The sequence below is a fragment of the Mizuhopecten yessoensis genome, unplaced genomic scaffold (assembly GCF_002113885.1).
Source record: "Mizuhopecten yessoensis strain PY_sf001 unplaced genomic scaffold, ASM211388v2 scaffold5275, whole genome shotgun sequence".
In the NCBI taxonomy this organism is placed as follows: domain Eukaryota; kingdom Metazoa; phylum Mollusca; class Bivalvia; order Pectinida; family Pectinidae; genus Mizuhopecten; species Mizuhopecten yessoensis.
The window spans coordinates 282-17,764 of record NW_018405967.1 but is presented as its reverse complement, the minus strand read 5'-3'; the positions used below and the strand labels follow the sequence as shown (position 1 = coordinate 17,764).

At 37.3% G+C, this 17,483-nt stretch overlaps 1 protein-coding gene across 1 annotated transcript in view; it reads left to right on the top strand.

Moving 5' to 3' along the window:
• Window positions 1-16,634, top strand: part of LOC110450527 (prolyl 4-hydroxylase subunit alpha-2-like) — a 42,928-nt gene extending 26,294 nt beyond the window's left edge. Inside the window, exons 2-3 of the mRNA XM_021498087.1 lie at window positions 14,608-14,759; window positions 16,420-16,634. Of these exons, the coding sequence (XP_021353762.1) occupies window positions 14,608-14,759; window positions 16,420-16,619 (352 nt within the window). The 3' untranslated portion in view covers window positions 16,620-16,634. The remainder of the gene's footprint in view (window positions 1-14,607; window positions 14,760-16,419) is intronic.
• The last annotated feature ends 849 nt before the right edge of the window (window positions 16,635-17,483 follow it).

Here is a 17,483-nt window from a genome sequence, read left to right as displayed (position 1 = left end):
AAAAATATTTAGGAATAATTGTTGTTTAGGAGAAATCGTTCAACATAACTGGTACATAAATGAGTTAACAGAAAACTTGCATTTTAATTACAGTCATTTATATTATTGGAGTATTACCATGTTATAATGCAATCCAAACAATCTTATGGTCAGAGTAGAAGGTTTCAATCACATCTGCCTGCAGTTCGTTCACACAGAAATTGGAAAAGACTAAGTCAATTGTTGTGCCGAAGTCCGTTGTAGGTTGGGCAATAAGTTGTTGGTAACCCATTTTTGAAGCAATTGACTCCAGTTTTTGTTGGTTAGCAGACTTCTTACTGAAGTCGACATTGAAGTCTCCCATTATGATGGTTTGACAGTCTTGCAGTTGTTTGTTGTGAACTTTTGTTAGTGCTGCTTCCAATGAATGCATACTTGTCGATGGTGGCTTGTATAGGAACACTATTTTGATTGACATTATCTCAGTCAGAACAATTTCAATAGGAAGATGTGATATGTTTATGGGATAAGCACCATGGAATGGTGATTTACTATACAGAGCTATCCCATGAGGAGGCCTTGCATTGCCGTGTGATTGAGAATCACAAGACATGAGGCTGTAGTCACATCTGACATCTTCAATATGACGATGAAGCGATCTTGAATTGATGAAAGCTATTTTGCATGCCGATGGAATGTTGTAAATGAATCGTAGGCTTGGTTGCAATTTATCATCTCGTAGTCTTTTCATTTCTTTTTCGACATGTTTGTTCACTGCAATTTTGTCATGTTGAAGATTTAAAATGTAGAGTCCTTCTTTGGTTGTTACTCTACTTAACGCAACGTAATGAATATGATCTACTTTGCGGTTTGATGTCATGTCAATGACCACTTTGTCCATTGTATCACCCTGTGCTCGATGAACAATTTTTGCTGCGGCAGGTCTAAGAGGATACTGCTGTCTTTGCACTTGTGCTTGTCCTTTGTGGCCTGCTTGAAACTGTCGACATACAGGCGATATAGGTGTCCATGAAACGTCGTAATCCTTCTTGTGTTTGGTTGTTGAACGTAAAGTTTGTCCAATGGATGGATCTTGGAATTTAACCCACAGTAGCCCTGATGAAAAATTATTAGCAAGATCAATTTTCATTAGTTTACAAGAAGCTCCATTTGTAAGACCATCATCCGTATCAAGATTGACAGTGAGGTCGTAGGGGAATCCTTCAGCAAGATGCACTACTGTTGACAGTTGTCTGGATGATTGAGTGTTATTGGTAAACGATGAAAGTATTTTCTGTTTTAGATTTTCACTGCATGATCCGATAACTCTGTCTTGTGCTTTAATTTCATGAACTTTCTGGTTAGAGAGATGTAAAGCAGAAAAATTATGTGCATCAACTTTCTCGTTGGTTGTGAATAAATGTTGGACTTCACGGGGATAATGCCGTTGCTGTCGGTTAACTAAGCGTGATTTGAGATTGTCAATATCACTGGAAGTGTAATGTCCTTCTCGCAATCTGTTGAGGAGAAATGCAAATTCTTTACTTTCTCTCTGTCTCATTATTTGTTGAAGCTCAAACATGTGAAAGTGAGCATTCAAAAGGATAGTAGCCAAAGGCAAATAAGCACTGTTTGGAGGAAAGAATATGTACGAGTCCATTACTGGCTTTAGTTGAAAGAGATCTCCTATTGCTATGATGGAAACATTGCCAAAGTCTTCCTTTGATTGTTTCAGTTCTTGAAGGCGCTGATGTATGTAGTTAAACATATTGAACCCAACCATTGAAATTTCATCAATAAAGATAAGTTTCAAATCACCAAGTTGATTTCGGAATGTGTTCAATGTGCTCGATGGAGGTGGATGATGCTTTAGATTTTGGTTGGCTGGTATTTTCATGGCTGTGTGTGTGATGAGGTGCCTTTCCAGTAGGTGCCATCATCAAAACTGTTGAAGAAGAAAAGTCTTTTCCAGCTACAGTGTTGTAATGTTTCAATGCCATTTGGTACAAAGTTTTTGTCACATAGCTTTTGCCTATCCCTGCACCTCCACTCAAGAATCTATAGATTGGTTTGTCGGAAGTTTTTATCTGGTGTATTGTATCATAAACAAATTCCATCTGTTCTTTGTTTAAAGACCTCATGTGTTGTCTATAATCTTTGTCTGGAAGTTCATAGTTTTTTGCCAAGTCTTCTTCATATGAAGTTACTTGAATTCCGAGGTCAGGACCAAGGTCATAATTGTCTTCAGCATTATTCGATAGATGGGTTTTATTTGAAATTCCATCAGAATGTTCTGTGACTGGGGCAACTTGATCCCAAACATCTTGCATATCTGTTTCTGTTGATACAATCTTTTCTGCAAGGTCAATTTGTTCTCGATATGGTTCATATTCCATTTTCTCCTTGAGAATGTCATCTTTGATTTGTTGAAACCTTTCTTTGCATGACTGATATCCAGCTAATAAATCTGTATCCTCATCTCTCCATGGAGAAAACAACATCAACTGTTCACGAAAAAAAAATTCTTCTTGCACATCGGGATTGAAATGGACATATCAAATAACTCGTGTTTTTTTCACTTTTGAATACTGTATGTTGCTCGTCTCTTCATCAGAGAGTGTATCCTCATTGTCAGAGTTGTTGTGTTCAGGCAGTAGACCATCAGTGGTATGCATTGTAGAAAGTCTTGTGCGTCGGACTTGGTATTTCCTGGTTTGATTATAATTAGCAGTAAAGTTCGCAAGTGAAATGTTTTCCATGTTGTTTGGCCTGTTTGCATACCTAGTCAAGAGGTTCGAACATTCTATATCTTCATCATCATCATCAAGTTTTTCTAGTTCATGAGATGGTTTGAGAAGAGACACTCTCTCAGAAGGAGGTGACGTGTTAATAAATATCACTTTTCTGGATGATTTTCTCATAGGTAATCCAACGCATATGTAGCTTGCTTCTTGAGCACTGATTTCTACAGCATTTAGGAATTTGTTACCTATCATACGCACTTGTTGATTGAGTTCATAATTCCCTTTCCGTGCTTCTGATGCAGCATTTCTCAGTAGTTCACTCATACCTCTATGAGACTTTGTGACATAAGCTGCAATGTAAGATGCGCAAGCATACACATCCAAGACAAATTGCAAATCCATATTTGCGCACCATGCTCTGAGACAAGATGGATTGTAACTATTAATTCGGGTTTCAGTTGTTGATCTTTTTAAGAAAACAGTGGTAGTCCTGATTGATGATCTCACTGCGTAGATGTATTGCTCTTTTGACAAAGACAGAGATTGTAAAAATTGTTCAAATGTCAAGCTTTCGTCAAGGGTATGTATTTCCTTCAGGTATTCCTGTATCTTTTTCCAGTTGTTAAGATGTTCTGGTTTGTTTTGTTGTTCCTCAGGACATTCGCTACTAAGTGGTTCTAGTATCATTGTTGTATCCAATGGGGGCTTTGGGAATCCAAAACGACACTGTTTCTTAGACTTTTTCTTACATGTGTGAGTATGTCGGTGAGTTTCAAGTGCAACAAGATTTTGCAAACCTGGGTCATCATCTGACGGTAGCTTACATGTGATGTAAGTGTCAATAAAAGCAATAACAGCTTCATCTGAATCCTGACCATGTTTTGGCGATCCTGCACACCAGATCAACATATGGACGTGAGGAGATCCTCGTTGTTGATACTCCACTCTATAGAAAAAGTCCGTTATTTTAGATATTGGATTGGCATTCACAAGTAGAAAGTCCTTAAAGAATTTATTGACTGCAAAGTCAAAATGACGGGCACATGTAATAGGATCGGACTGTATTAACCTACATTTTGTTGCCCAGTCAAAAAGTAATGCTTCTTCCTCTGTGCATGGTTTCTTGTCTTCTATTTGAGATAGTATACAAAGCAAATGTGTCCATCGTGTTTCTGCAGCTGATAAACTGCAAAAAAATGTAGCTGGGCCAAGTTGACGAATCATAGCAAACAAATCCTTAGATACAGCTTGAAAGTAAGTTGTGGTTTAATTTGGGGCTTTCTCATGCTGCGCATAATCAATTCGGTCCATTAGCCCCAAAGTCATTGGGGTTTCATTCATTTCATATACATGTCATACACAGTTTACATCGTACAGGACCATTTTCCGCCTGGTTCTTCAGTAGGGCTCAGGACTCGCCTGGCGATGTAACCAAACTATGTATGATAGCAGTCTTTGTGGTACAGGACTCTCGCNCATTTCTCAATTCTGATCGGACTATTTCACAATATGTAACTGGTAATGCTCTTTCTTTGTTTGAAGGTCTTGCTTGTCCACAGAAAATGGAGGGAAATGATAGTTCTTCAGCATTTGGTTCTAAAAACACACTAACAGGTCTCTTACTTTTGGCTGGAGCAAAATTATAAACAAAATCTTTTTCTGAAGGTTCAACAAAATCTCGAGAAGTTAGCATAGTATCCTGTAATCCAGGATTGTCACACATTAACAGTTCTGATGGATCACATTCACTCCAAGCGTCATCACTGTCATAATCACATTGGTCTTGCAGGTTCTGTGATTTCTGACTTGTTGATGTTTGATTTGTGTTTGCTGTGTCTTGAAGTGGTACGGAATCTGAATGGCTACCAACACTGTGTTCAATTTCCTTTTCATTACTAGAAGCATTGTTATCATTTTGTGAAGTTTGTGCCTTATCATCATCTGAATTTATTTCAGGAATGACATCGTGTTCAGGGAAATTTTCATCCAGAGAAATATTGTGATCCTTGTAGAGCTTTGAAGATTTGGCCAAGTATGAAACAGCTTCACGTAATTTTTCCGGTCGAATGTTCATGTTGTAAAGATGGTTTTTGTATCGCAACCTTCTCTTCAACCGAGCTTTGATTGTCGATGTATTTGTAGATAATCTTGGCAAAGTAGAAACTGTGTTTGTAACATCTGATGGAATAAGAACTATATTCCCATGTATTAAATATTGTTTTCCCACATTCGCCTGGTGTATTCTCAAGAAGGGAAGGATTGGTGCCAATAGTAACTGCTCAAGCACATTCAAGTGTTTCAATGGACCTTGTTGGGGTAAAGTCATTTTATTCAATGTAGAACATGGTGGTATTTTCTTCTTCTTTAGGTGTGAAACGCATGTTCTACATATGAAAGGTTCGGTTGATGAGATTGTACAATGTACATTTTTGTATTTCTTCATAATGTCTTGCACAACAGTTTCAAGTGACAATCCTTTGAAAGCAGAAATTCTTTTGATGACACTATGTTTATACCAAAGCTGACGGCATAGGCAACAAACAAAGACTGGTCCACCACTAACTATTTTGTGGAATTTCTGTATAAGAACATTGATGTCTACATCACGATTGCGTTGAAGTCTAAGCCTTTTGCTTTCCTTTTCCTTATTTGCATAGTTTTGCTGATTTCTCAGACGGGTCCGTGTTTTTTTACGACTGAGGTTTTCGTTCTTTCTGTAATGTGACTTGCTTCTTAGAGAAGTCCTTGTGTTCTTACGTTTCAGGTTTTCACTCGCTTTATAAAAGGTGCCAGCTCTTAGAGAAGTCCTTGTGTTCTTAAGTTTCAGGTTTTCACTCGCTTTATAAACGGTGTCAGCTCTTAGAGAAGTCCTTGTGTTCTTACGTTTCAGGTTTTCACTCGCTTTATAAACGGTGTCAGCTCTTAGAGAAGTCCTTGTGTTCTTACGTTTCAGGTTTTCACTCGCTTTATAAACGGTGTCAGCTCTTAGAGAAGTCCTTGTGTTCTTACGTTTCAGGTTTTCACTCGCTTTATAAACGGTGTCAGCTCTTAGAGAAGTCCTTGTGTTCTTACGTTTCAGGTTTTCACTCGCTTTATAAACGGTGTCAGCTCTTAGAGAAGTCCTTGTGTTCTTACGTTTCAGGTTTTCACTCGCTTTATAAACGGTGTCAGCTCTTAGAGAAGTCCTTGTGTTCTTACGTTTCAGGTTTTCACTCGCTTTATAAACGGTGTCAGCTCTTAGAGAAGTCCTTGTGTTCTTACGTTTCAGGTTTTCACTCGCTTTATAAACGGTGTCAGCTCTTAGAGAAGTCCTTGTGTTCTTACGTTTCAGGTTTTCACTCGCTTTATAAACGGTGTCAGCTCTTAGAGAAGTCCTTGTGTTCTTACGTTTCAGGTTTTCACTCGCTTTATAAACGGTGTCAGCTCTTAGAGAAGTCCTTGTGTTCTTACGTTTCAGGTTTTCACTCGCTTTATAAACGGTGTCAGCTCTTAGAGAAGTCCTTGTGTTCTTACGTTTCAGGTTTTCACTCGCTTTATAAACGGTGTCAGCTCTTAGAGAAGTCCTTGTGTTCTTACGTTTCAGGTTTTCACTCGCTTTATAAACGGTGTCAGCTCTTAGAGAAGTCCTTGTGTTCTTACGTTTCAGGTTTTCACTCGCTTTATAAACGGTGTCAGCTCTTAGAGAAGTCCTTGTGTTCTTACGTTTCAGGTTTTCACTCGCTTTATAAACGGTGTCAGCTCTTAGAGAAGTCCTTGTGTTCTTACGTTTCAGGTTTTCACTCGCTTTATAAACGGTGTCAGCTCTTAGAGAAGTCCTTGTGTTCTTACGTTTCAGGTTTTCACTCGCTTTATAAACGGTGTCAGCTCTTAGAGAAGTCCTTGTGTTCTTACGTTTCAGGTTTTCACTCGCTTTATAAACGGTGTCAGTTCTTAGAGAAGTCCTTGTGTTCTGACGTTTCAGGTTTTCAATATTCCTATAATTTGTGTCAGTTCTTTGAGAAGTCCTTGTGTTCTTACGTTTCAGGTTTTCAATATACCTATAATTTGTGTCAGTTCTTTGAGAAGTCCTTGTGTTCTGACGTTTCAGGTTTTCAATATTCCTATAATTTGTGTCAGTTCTTTGAGAAGTCCTTGTGTTCTGACGTTTCAAATTTTCTTCCTTTCTGTAATTCGGATCATTCCTTTTAATTCTCCTTGTAATATTTCGCCTGTCATTCCAGGTTTGTCGGTATTGTAAATTGATCCTGTCTGAATTTGTTCTGTACTGATAGAGATTTTCGGGTTTTTTTGCTGCATCCAGATTAGATTTTGTAAGTTTAGCAAAGTTTTTTTGTCTTTGGTCCAATAAATATGATTGTAATAATTGTGAGTCTGATGAAACGTTATCGATTGCTGTTGGCATAGTATGTGGGAAATGTGACAGAACTCCTTCTTGTAAGCACTTATGTAAGTGAGAACACATATTTTCTGTATCAAAATGAATAGTATTTGGATCCACATTTCTCAGTAAAGAAATAGCATTAGCAACAACAAACAATCCACAGAGAAGTGTTGATCCTTGATGCTGAGGAGTAATGCATTGTATGTCATGTGCACTAAACTGTTCGTATAGTAAACCAAGTTGTGGCTTAACACTTTCAATGTGACTTGGATGAGGCAAGCTGTCATAGACATACAATTTGTGTTGTTTCCTCGCAGATAACAAATAATGTCCAGTGATGAAATGCATTTGTAGTGCATCAGCATTTAGTGGTATCTTGTTATCCGGCAGTTCCCTCATTTCTGATGACATGGAGTATGCATATGTAGGTGGAAGCATTCCATATTGACACTGAAATTGTACTTTCAACATTTGCGATATTTAGTCCATGACTTGTATATCCAATTCTCCATGAAGCACTTCATGAGGTGTGATGTCAGTGAAGGAATATTCATGAACACCAACATCCTGAAATGAAAAAGAAGAAGATTTTAGTTGATACTGAATAATGTTTCGGATTTGTATAGTTGAAATATAGCATTTTCATGTCATTGTTACAATTAGGTACTCCAGTTTCCTCCACCAATAAATTTGGAACTGTCGTCGACCTTACATGTGTCTATAGGACATCAAGAACGACTTCCACTAAGTGATATACTATTCAGTGATAGCATTATTTTCTTGGGGCTCAGTCCATGCAACATACAATGGTTATTAGAAACACAGCAAAGAGAATAAAAAGACAATAAGGGAAGAGGAAGAACCGAAACTGGTAGGAAAATGATGGGGTCCTGATGATTTACCCCGACCCAAACATTGTGGAGGATGCATAGAGGTCACACATGACCCTCTGTATACAAAACCCCATTGTAACTTCTTGTCAGATGGATGGTACACTGTTTAGTCTGACCTCTACATTTCAACCTGGACGTGGGTGAACGTACCAGGACCCCATTGTAACGTCACGTCACATGGATGGTACACTGTTTAGTCTGACCTCTACATTTCAACCTGGACGTGGGTGAACGTACCAGGACCCCATTGTAACGTCACGTCACATGGATGGTACACTGTTTAGTCTGACCTCTACATTTCAACCTGGACTTGGGGGAACGTACCAGGACCCCATTGTAACGTCACGTCACATGGATGGTACACTGTTTAGTCTGACCTCTACATTTCAACCTGGACTTGGGGGAACGTACCAGGACCCCATTGTAACGTCACGTCACATGGATGGTACACTGTTTAGTCTGACCTCTACATTTCAACCTGGACGTGGGTGAACGTACCAGGACCCCATTGTAACGTCACGTCACATGGATGGTACACTGTTTAGTCTGACCTCTACATTTCAACCTGGACTTGGGTGAACGTACCAGCACCCCATTGTAACGTCACGTCAGATGGATGGTACTATTTAGTCTGACCTCTACGTTTCAACTTGTCTGACTTGGGTGACCATACCAGGAACATAAAGTCCCACAAGTATAGCAATCCAAGTTATTGAGGTACTCAATCTAATCCCACAACACATGTTATATACAATGTACTTACAATGTTAACATTGTGAGGCACAACTGCACTTGAGGTGTCGTCATCAACAACCATTGCCCTGGGAGTGTCATCATCAACAACCATTGCCCTGGTAGTGTCAACATCAACAACCATTGCCCTGGGAGTGTCATCATCAACAACCATTGCCCTGGGAGTGTCAACATCAACAACCATTGCCCTGGGAGTGTCATCATGCTGTGGTAATGTTGTAGTTCGCTTAAAAAAGAAAGGCATAAAATCAAAATCAAATTTGCAAATATTCAATAAAACAAGAGGTTTAGGGGTCTTAGGTTTAGGGGTCTTGATGTTCATGTGTGCTATTTCCATATTGACTTCAAGTTTTGTAATTTACTAAAAATTTGCTCTGCGCTACTTTTTGTGCCCCAGCCTCTCCATTGGATAAAATTTGTATAAATATTAAATAAAAAAGAATGACATCCTGTAAATGAAATGAGTATGAAGATTAATTGAAGAAATTGTTCCCTCTATGGTTTATCAAACTTAGTTCAGTAATTATTAAATGCTCAATATAAGTGCCAGTGCTATAAAATATGTTAGGTGTGACATCATTTATTTTATAAGGGGAAGCTACTTCTAGGGAAATATTTACTTTTCTAGATGACCTTTTCCTTAGCACATCCGATGAGCATTTTTGTGCCGCAGATCTCTTCCTGAGTTTTGGCATATTTCACATCAATGTCAAAGTTATTAGTCGTTTCATTCACAACAGTTATAAATATGTCATTGTAGGCCATCACCAAATATACTTCAAACAACCAGGAAGGTCAGCGTTGTTTTTTTTTTTACTGGTCTCTGGAAAGAGAAAAATAAAAAAATAAAATTTCAAAGAAACACTAAAAACATTAGTTTATATGTTAATTTTGTAATACTCATAAATAATGCCAAGGAAAGTATAGTTAAAACAAAATGTAATAAGAACAATGTAATATTTTGATTTGTGAGAAATTTCAGATGAAGAAAGAAATTTATCTCATAACTGATATACGTTATACAACTTCCAGATGGTTGTGTTTTTTGTTGATATTAATAAAACCACTTGCTAATTAAAAGCTTGTGGTTTTATTTACGAATTAACTAACTCAATTGGATATAACTGATATTACATCCCCACTTATTATATATCCTATAAATATATGCTTTATATGGGAAGAATATTATAGAATGGTTATTATCATTGTGGTAATGTAATGAATAGGCAATGTTAGTAATATAAGGAGATATTAAAAGCATGTGCATCATATTTCCTTGACGGTGATACACGAGGCAATAAATGTTTATATATAATGAGTACACTACAGAACAACGGAATATACATAATATTAGCAGGGCAGTTAACACTCAGAAAGTAGCCGCTAGCTTGTGGGTAACCATCTCTTACTAGCCAATAAATATTCACAACTATGATATTAATTGTAATAAATTTCCATTGATGGAGCTGAATTTTTGCAATCATATGCGAATCTATATAAAACTGAAAAATATTAATTATAATAATAGTAACAATTATATGAATAGCAGTAGAAAAGTTAGTTCTAGTATGATGGCTTAGGTATAAAAATACGCAAATTACCTAATAATAATGTTGATTGCTAGTATTGCTTTGTAGGAATACTAGTAACCAGTTTGCTGGTTAGATCGTTAGCAATCAATTTGGAGTAGTCGCCAGCTTGTGGGTAACCATCTCTAACTAGTGTTTTAAAACTATCATATGTTTTAACCAAGTTTGAATTTATCACTGATATGTGTAGATGTTATGTTTTCTAGATCATGAGATGTGTTAATCTCTGAGTTCGGTTGTAAGTTTATTTTATAATTATGCTGAATTTTCAAAATCTGAATCTCTAAGGCATCATGTAGTCAAAAGATTGAACCTCTGGCTCATAGAAGAACATTTTTAAAGCTTAATATGCAATTTCGGCCTATGTTGGTGACCCTGGGCATGGGCCCCATGTCTGAACCGCCAGGTGAGCTGAAAATATTAATTATAATAATAGTAACAATGAATATGAATAGCAGTACAAATGTTTAGATAGTTTTAGTGTGATGACTTGGGTATAAAAATATGGAATTAACTAATAATGTTGATGGCTAGTACTAACTAATAATGTTGATGGCTAGTACTACTTTGTAGAAACAACCACATCACTGGCTAGATTGTTAGAAATCAATCTGGCTACTTTTCATCATTGTGCTTTTTACTTTTAATTTATTGGAACAACATTACATTTTATACAATATGACACAATTAACTAAACTATGTACGTACATCATTCATCATTCTATAGGTATATTGGTTTTTTGTGTATTGTGGTATAAGGAAATGTGTATTGCATATATTTGTCTAGTCCAAAATTAAATGAGATAGTTAATAGTATGGAGCGGTATATAGTGCATGAAGGCATAGTTCAATGTCAATCATGATTATCCTTGTGATGTTTCCTCGATGATACATGGTCTTGCCCTCTTCCTGTGTTTCTTGTGCAGGCTGTACGATAACAATCAACAAAAAAGTGATTGTTTATATAGTTATAACAAAAAAAGAGAAACTATCTGTTTCCAATATGAACGGAAGAAAGTTGTCAAGTTTTCTCAAGGATGCATGGTCTTTCCATCTCCCTGGATTTCTTGTGGAGGTTGACAACTTGAGGTCATGTCCTGTCGTTTTCCTGTTGGTTGCTTTGGGGGTGCATTTAGAGATGCAGGAAGACTTTCTTGAGAGCTTGAGCATGTTTGTTTAGATGCACTTTCTGGAGTGCTCAAAAAAAAATTCTTAGATGCACCAACACTTCCATGAGAGCTTGAGGATTTTTTTTAGCTGGACCAACACTTCCCTGAGATTTTTTAGATGCACCAACACTTCCATGAGAACTTGATTTGCATCTCTTTGTAGATGCACCAGCACTTTCTTGAGAGGTTGAGCGTTTGTTTTTAGATACATCAGCACTTTTCTGAGAGCTTGAGAGTTTTTTTGGAGAGGCAGTAGGACTTTCTGGAGAGGTTGAGACTATTTGTGTCAGTGAGGATGTATCCTGTCCTTTGTCATCCTGTAACTCATCGCCAAATATTACTTCAAATGAATTGGAAAGGTCAGTTTTGCTTTTTCGTAATTGTTGTTCAAGCTGTGAGATGGAATTGTTAAGTTCATCAATGTTACTTTCTGACAATTGTTGTTGGAGGTCTTTGACGGTCTTGTTTTGTTGATATATTTGTTTACAGTGTGCAGCATTTTTTTTTCCGTAGTTCTCTATTTGCCATTTCCATGGCCTCTGCAGAAGAGTCAATGGCATTTGTTATGAACATGACTTGATCTAGGGCAGAACCAGCAGTTATCTGGCCTGCTGTGAGCCTGGCAAGCAGTCCGGTTATTTGCAAGGTAGAGCTCTTAATCTGATGAAAGGAATCCATGATCTGCAAATGATATGGATGATTAAATATGTATAAATTTATAATTATATAAAGTCTATTCACCACTTGTGCCAGACAAGAGGTATTTCCCTTTTACAAAGATGTTCTTTGCAACAGATGAATGTCTATAGAAACTGAAAGATGAATTAGTTGGATGATGATGATGTAGTAGATTCGCTTATGATGCATGGAATAGCTGTGAATGGAAATGACCTTTCTGCCATCAAGCAGTCAAGCACATACATGTACATGGCAAAAGCAAATTGTCAGAATGAAAATGAGTGAGGTAAGTTATATATAAGCAAATTAGCAGTAGATATGGTTTTATAATGCAAAGTATATACACTGCACAAGAAGTAAAAGACTGTTACAATATATACACTGCACAATAAGTAAAAGGCTGTTACAATAACATTTTTGTAAGTGATTATTAGTGAAGAAATATATGCTGTTGCCGACACCACCACAAGGAGGCTATGATGTGAATGAGTGGTTCATGTTGCCCGGCACCACCACGAGGAGGCAGGTCATGAAGAAATGAAACAAACTTCACTTCACTTCTCCATAATACTGTGAATTCACTATTATTTGTTGGGCACTCATTTTCATGGATTTCATGCAATCCTGAATAGAAAGTCAATGTCACAAGAAAGGAAATATACGAGAAATACACTAATTTAAGAATTGGAAGTACCCATAAAGTTGTCAATTTTAATCAAGCCACGAAATTTGGAGCCCACAAGAAAAAATGAATTCACATTATTTCAAACCATGTGGAAATCCTATGTAAATGTTTTATAAGTTCTAAAGGAAATGTTTAAAATGTTCTTAATTTCTTGTTTTTTTTTAAATGCATCATCTCAATTTAATAGCAGATTGTCACATAGTTTGAAGGTGCCATAATATACATAACAACAATGCAAACCATCTACATGCAATATATAAAAATACAATAAACCGACTAAGTACAAAACTTACCTGCACTGGAAGCAAGGGGCATCACTCCATTAAATGCCACACCATCATGGAATTCCATAAAAAAAGCAGACATTGTTCGTGTGCCCGTTGTAAGGCACTCTAGTTATTGAGCGGATATCCACAAATTATGGTCGGATAATGGCGGTTATCGAACTTGTCTGAGCTTTCACCTTGTTGTGAAGTTTGAAGTTAATCCGTTGATAATTACTCGAGATATCGAGCGGACACTGTTTTGGCAAGTCCATAAAGGGGCATAACTCCACAAATTATGGTCGGATAATGGCGGTTATCGAACTTGTCCGAGGTTTCATGGTAATTAACCTTGTTGTGAAGTTTGAAGTTAATCCGTTAATAATTACTCGAGATATCGAGCGGACATCGTTATCCGTATATAAGATTGAATCTTTTCTGAAACTTACCGTCGTAACATCGTTATATTCCAATTACCTGTTCTGCCCATGCCAGGTGACCGTGTCAGCATGCAGATCTCCCCGTATTCGAGGTGTCGGTCAACGCTAACGTTATATTTGCCAAATGTTTTCTTATTAATTCCATGTGTTGGCATGGCTACCTAAACAGCGTGTATGTATTAACACTCTGTTCATTGTTAGACCATTTTGATTGATAGGTGGAAATATATCAGTTGTAGCTTGGTCAATGATTTATCTGAAAATTATCATACAGGAGATACCCCCGGGGTGACTTTCATGTCATTTTGACATATTTCTAGTTTTTAAAATTATTTTTTCCAACATTTACCATGCAAAATGGAGTACAAAAATTTGAATTTTATGGCAATATGGAATATGAATAAATGCAATTTTCATTTTTTGAATTTCTGTAAAGAATCATTTTTGTTATATTTGTTGTAATCTACAATGTTTGGCCTAATTGTCAGTATATAAAAGTATATGGTGTGCAAAAAGTAAAATAAAATCATAACTGTCTGCATAGAGAAGGCTTTTGCCATTTAATTGGACCCTGAACAGAAAGGGGCCCCCATGGGGTGTACTTATGAAATGCATCAAAACTTGAAAAATATGCGGTAAAAGTTCATAAAAATTTAGGAAAGACTTCACACATGTGTGTGGAAAATAAAAATATAGATATTTTTTTTCTTCGAAAAAAAATGTGTATTTGACATGGATTACCTTAATAGAATGACCACTGAAATCACTTCCAGGGTGTAACCTTCTAGGGGATGACCAAACGTTTCTCACCAACTCTTTATCCAATGAAATGTGAGTGAGAAAACTAATGGTGGTTGTGGAAGAAATTTATATAATGGTTAACATGTTCTACTTCACAAACTTAGGTCAGTTAACCATGGTAAAGTCTGTTAGTTTATAATTATTTTGAAGACTCGGTAATGATATCTGAAGTTACTTGATGTGTAGCGTAAAGTGTACTTTCAATAAACTTTGATGTAATCTTACTTTATAGACTTGCTGCAGACATGGATAATCACAGCAGACGCGTGCAAGAAAATCCAGAAAAATTCCTCGGAAATCCTGTCAATGCTTACTTGTTGATAAAAGGGTTTACCATAGACTGGGACAGAGACGTTACAAGGGAAATAACTACACCAAAACCAGGTAAACTTTTAACATAGGCTGTGACAAGGGAGGTAAATACACAAACAGAGTAAAGTTTAACCACAAACTGAGACAGGGGAGGTAACTACACATAGACCAGGTAAGGTACAGACTGAGACAGGGGAGGTAACTACACATGACTGAGACAAGGTAGTTAACTTCACATTGACCAAAGATTTAATCTCAATTTGACCTGGAGCATCGTTGGGCCAAGGAGACTCAATTTTGTATAAACGGATGGCGTTGCCCCTCCTGGTGGAAATAGAGGTTAACTTTTAAAATCCTTCTTTTACTGTAGGGATGAAGGTTTTTTTCCCCTAATTTGTTCTGGAGCATCCTTAGGGCAAGGGGACTAAATTTTGTGTAAATGGAGGGGGTTGCCCTTCTGGGAGCAGATTTACGGGGCCCTAAAGGGGAATTTGAGGTTACAGTCTTCAAAATCCTTCTTCCTCTGAACCATTGGAGAGATTTCATCCAAATTTGGCCTGGAGCATCCTTAGGCAAAGGGGACTAAATTTTTAGCTCACCTGGCCTGAAGGGCATGGTGCGGCATCCGGCGTCTGTCCGGCGTCAACTTTTAACTTTAAACAACTTCTTCTCAGTAACCAAAAGGCATAGGGTGATAATATTTGGCCAGAAGCATGCTTGGATGAAGGGTTACCAAGTTTGTTCAAATAAATGATCTTCATCAATTTTCAAGGTCACGGGGGTCAAATATGTTAAAATCTTCAAACAACTTCTAAATAACCAAAAGACCCAGGGTACTGAAATTGGGCCTGTAAAATACTGGGATGAAGTACTACCAAGTTTGTTCAAATGAATGACCTTGACCCACTTTCAAGGTCACAGGGGTCAAATATGTTAAAATCTTCAAACGACTTCACAATAACCAAAAGGCCCAGGGTACTGATATTCGGCCTGTAGCATGCGTGGATGAAGGGCTGCCAAGTTTGTTCAAATGAATGACCTTGACCCACTTTCAAGTTCACAGGGGTCAAATGTCATAAAATCTTCAAACAACTTCTCAATAACCAAAAGACCCAGGGTACTGAAATTGGGCCTGTAAAATACTGGGATGAAGGACTACCAAGTTTGTTCAAATGAATGACCTTGACCCACTTTCAAGGTCACAGGGGTCAAATGTCATAAAATCTTCATACAACTTCTCAATAACCAAAAGGCCCAGGGTACTGATATTACACTTTTAAGATTACAAGTGTGAGATTTATACCAGGTGAGCGATGCAGGCCCATTGGTCCTCTTGTTATCTTAATTTGGCCTGGAGCATCATTTGGTAAAGGGGACTAGATTTTGTATAAACGAGGTTTGATCTTTCTTTTTCTGTACTATTGGAGATTTTTTTTATCCAAATTTGGCATGGAGTATTCTTTGGCAAATCGGGACAACATTGTGTATAAATGAAGGGTGTTGCCCTTCTGGGTGCAGAGTTACGGGGCCCAAAAGGGGAATTTGAGGTTACAGTCTTCAAAATCCTTATTCTTCAGTACCATTGGAGGAATTTTATGTAATAAGAATAATTTCCCAGGGTTGGTTTATTATCCAGGTGAGCGATACAGGCCCTCTGGGCCTCTTGTTAACTAAATATCTTTTGCTTTACTGTACATGGTAATAGGAAATGTACACCCTGTGTCATCTACAGATTTGGAGGAGCGCATTCAAAAGCTGAAGGAAAGCCTTCCATCTTATGAGGATTTAAATGGGGCTGTGGTAGCATTGCTGAGATTACAGGACACATACAAACTGGACACTGACCGCATCGCTGGAGGAGACCTCCAGGGAACACCATCCGTCTCCCTGACAGGTACTTATCCTACACACAGCAACGTGTCTTATGTGTAACAAAGTTTACCATCTATATTTTCACAAGTTACGTTGTCTTTAATAACAATAGAAACTCATTAAAATCTAGTTAAACGTGTTCCGACATTTATCTAAATTACACGAGAGTTGGAAACATAAATAATCATTAACTTCATAGTGAAATAAACATTTCATTACACAGATACCAAAATACATTACATTATTCAATACTTCAAGAAATTAAATAATTCATAGATGTGTTCAATACAGAATTACACAAGAGATTAAGTACATATGTACCTACCCCAACAATGGGTCTAAGATGAAATGTGTGCAATCGTCAATACGACATGCTGTATTTTGAATTAAACTGAAATACATTACAATTATATACTAAAGATATTAAAACATGGTTAATTATATCAATCAGAGTAAATTTGTTGTTTTTCTGTTTAAACAGTTTCTTGTGAAGGTTGTTATGATGAGTTGATAGAATGTTCGTCTCTGTTTGACAAAAGAAAGGCTTGCTTGTAAATGTAACTTCTGTTTCTCCCATAACCACTGTAGGTTTCCTCACTCCTGATTATTTGGATAAACCTGGTAAACATTTTTGGTTACTCAGTAGTGGGTAACACCCTGGACGTGATTTCATTGGTCAAATTTTTACTTATGTCGTCACGTAACAATGCTTTGGGACTTCATCTTCCTTTGTGACGTCATGATTCACGGCAATTTTTTCCCCCATCGGAAGTGTATTTTTAAGGGAAACATATGGCTTTCCAGATAAAATATGAAAGTTATGGGAGAAAAAGGACTCTAAACTCATGCTGGTAGGTTATCATGTTAATCTAACTCTCGGTAGTTAATTTTCAAATTGTGAAAAACACTCGATTGGTAAACCTG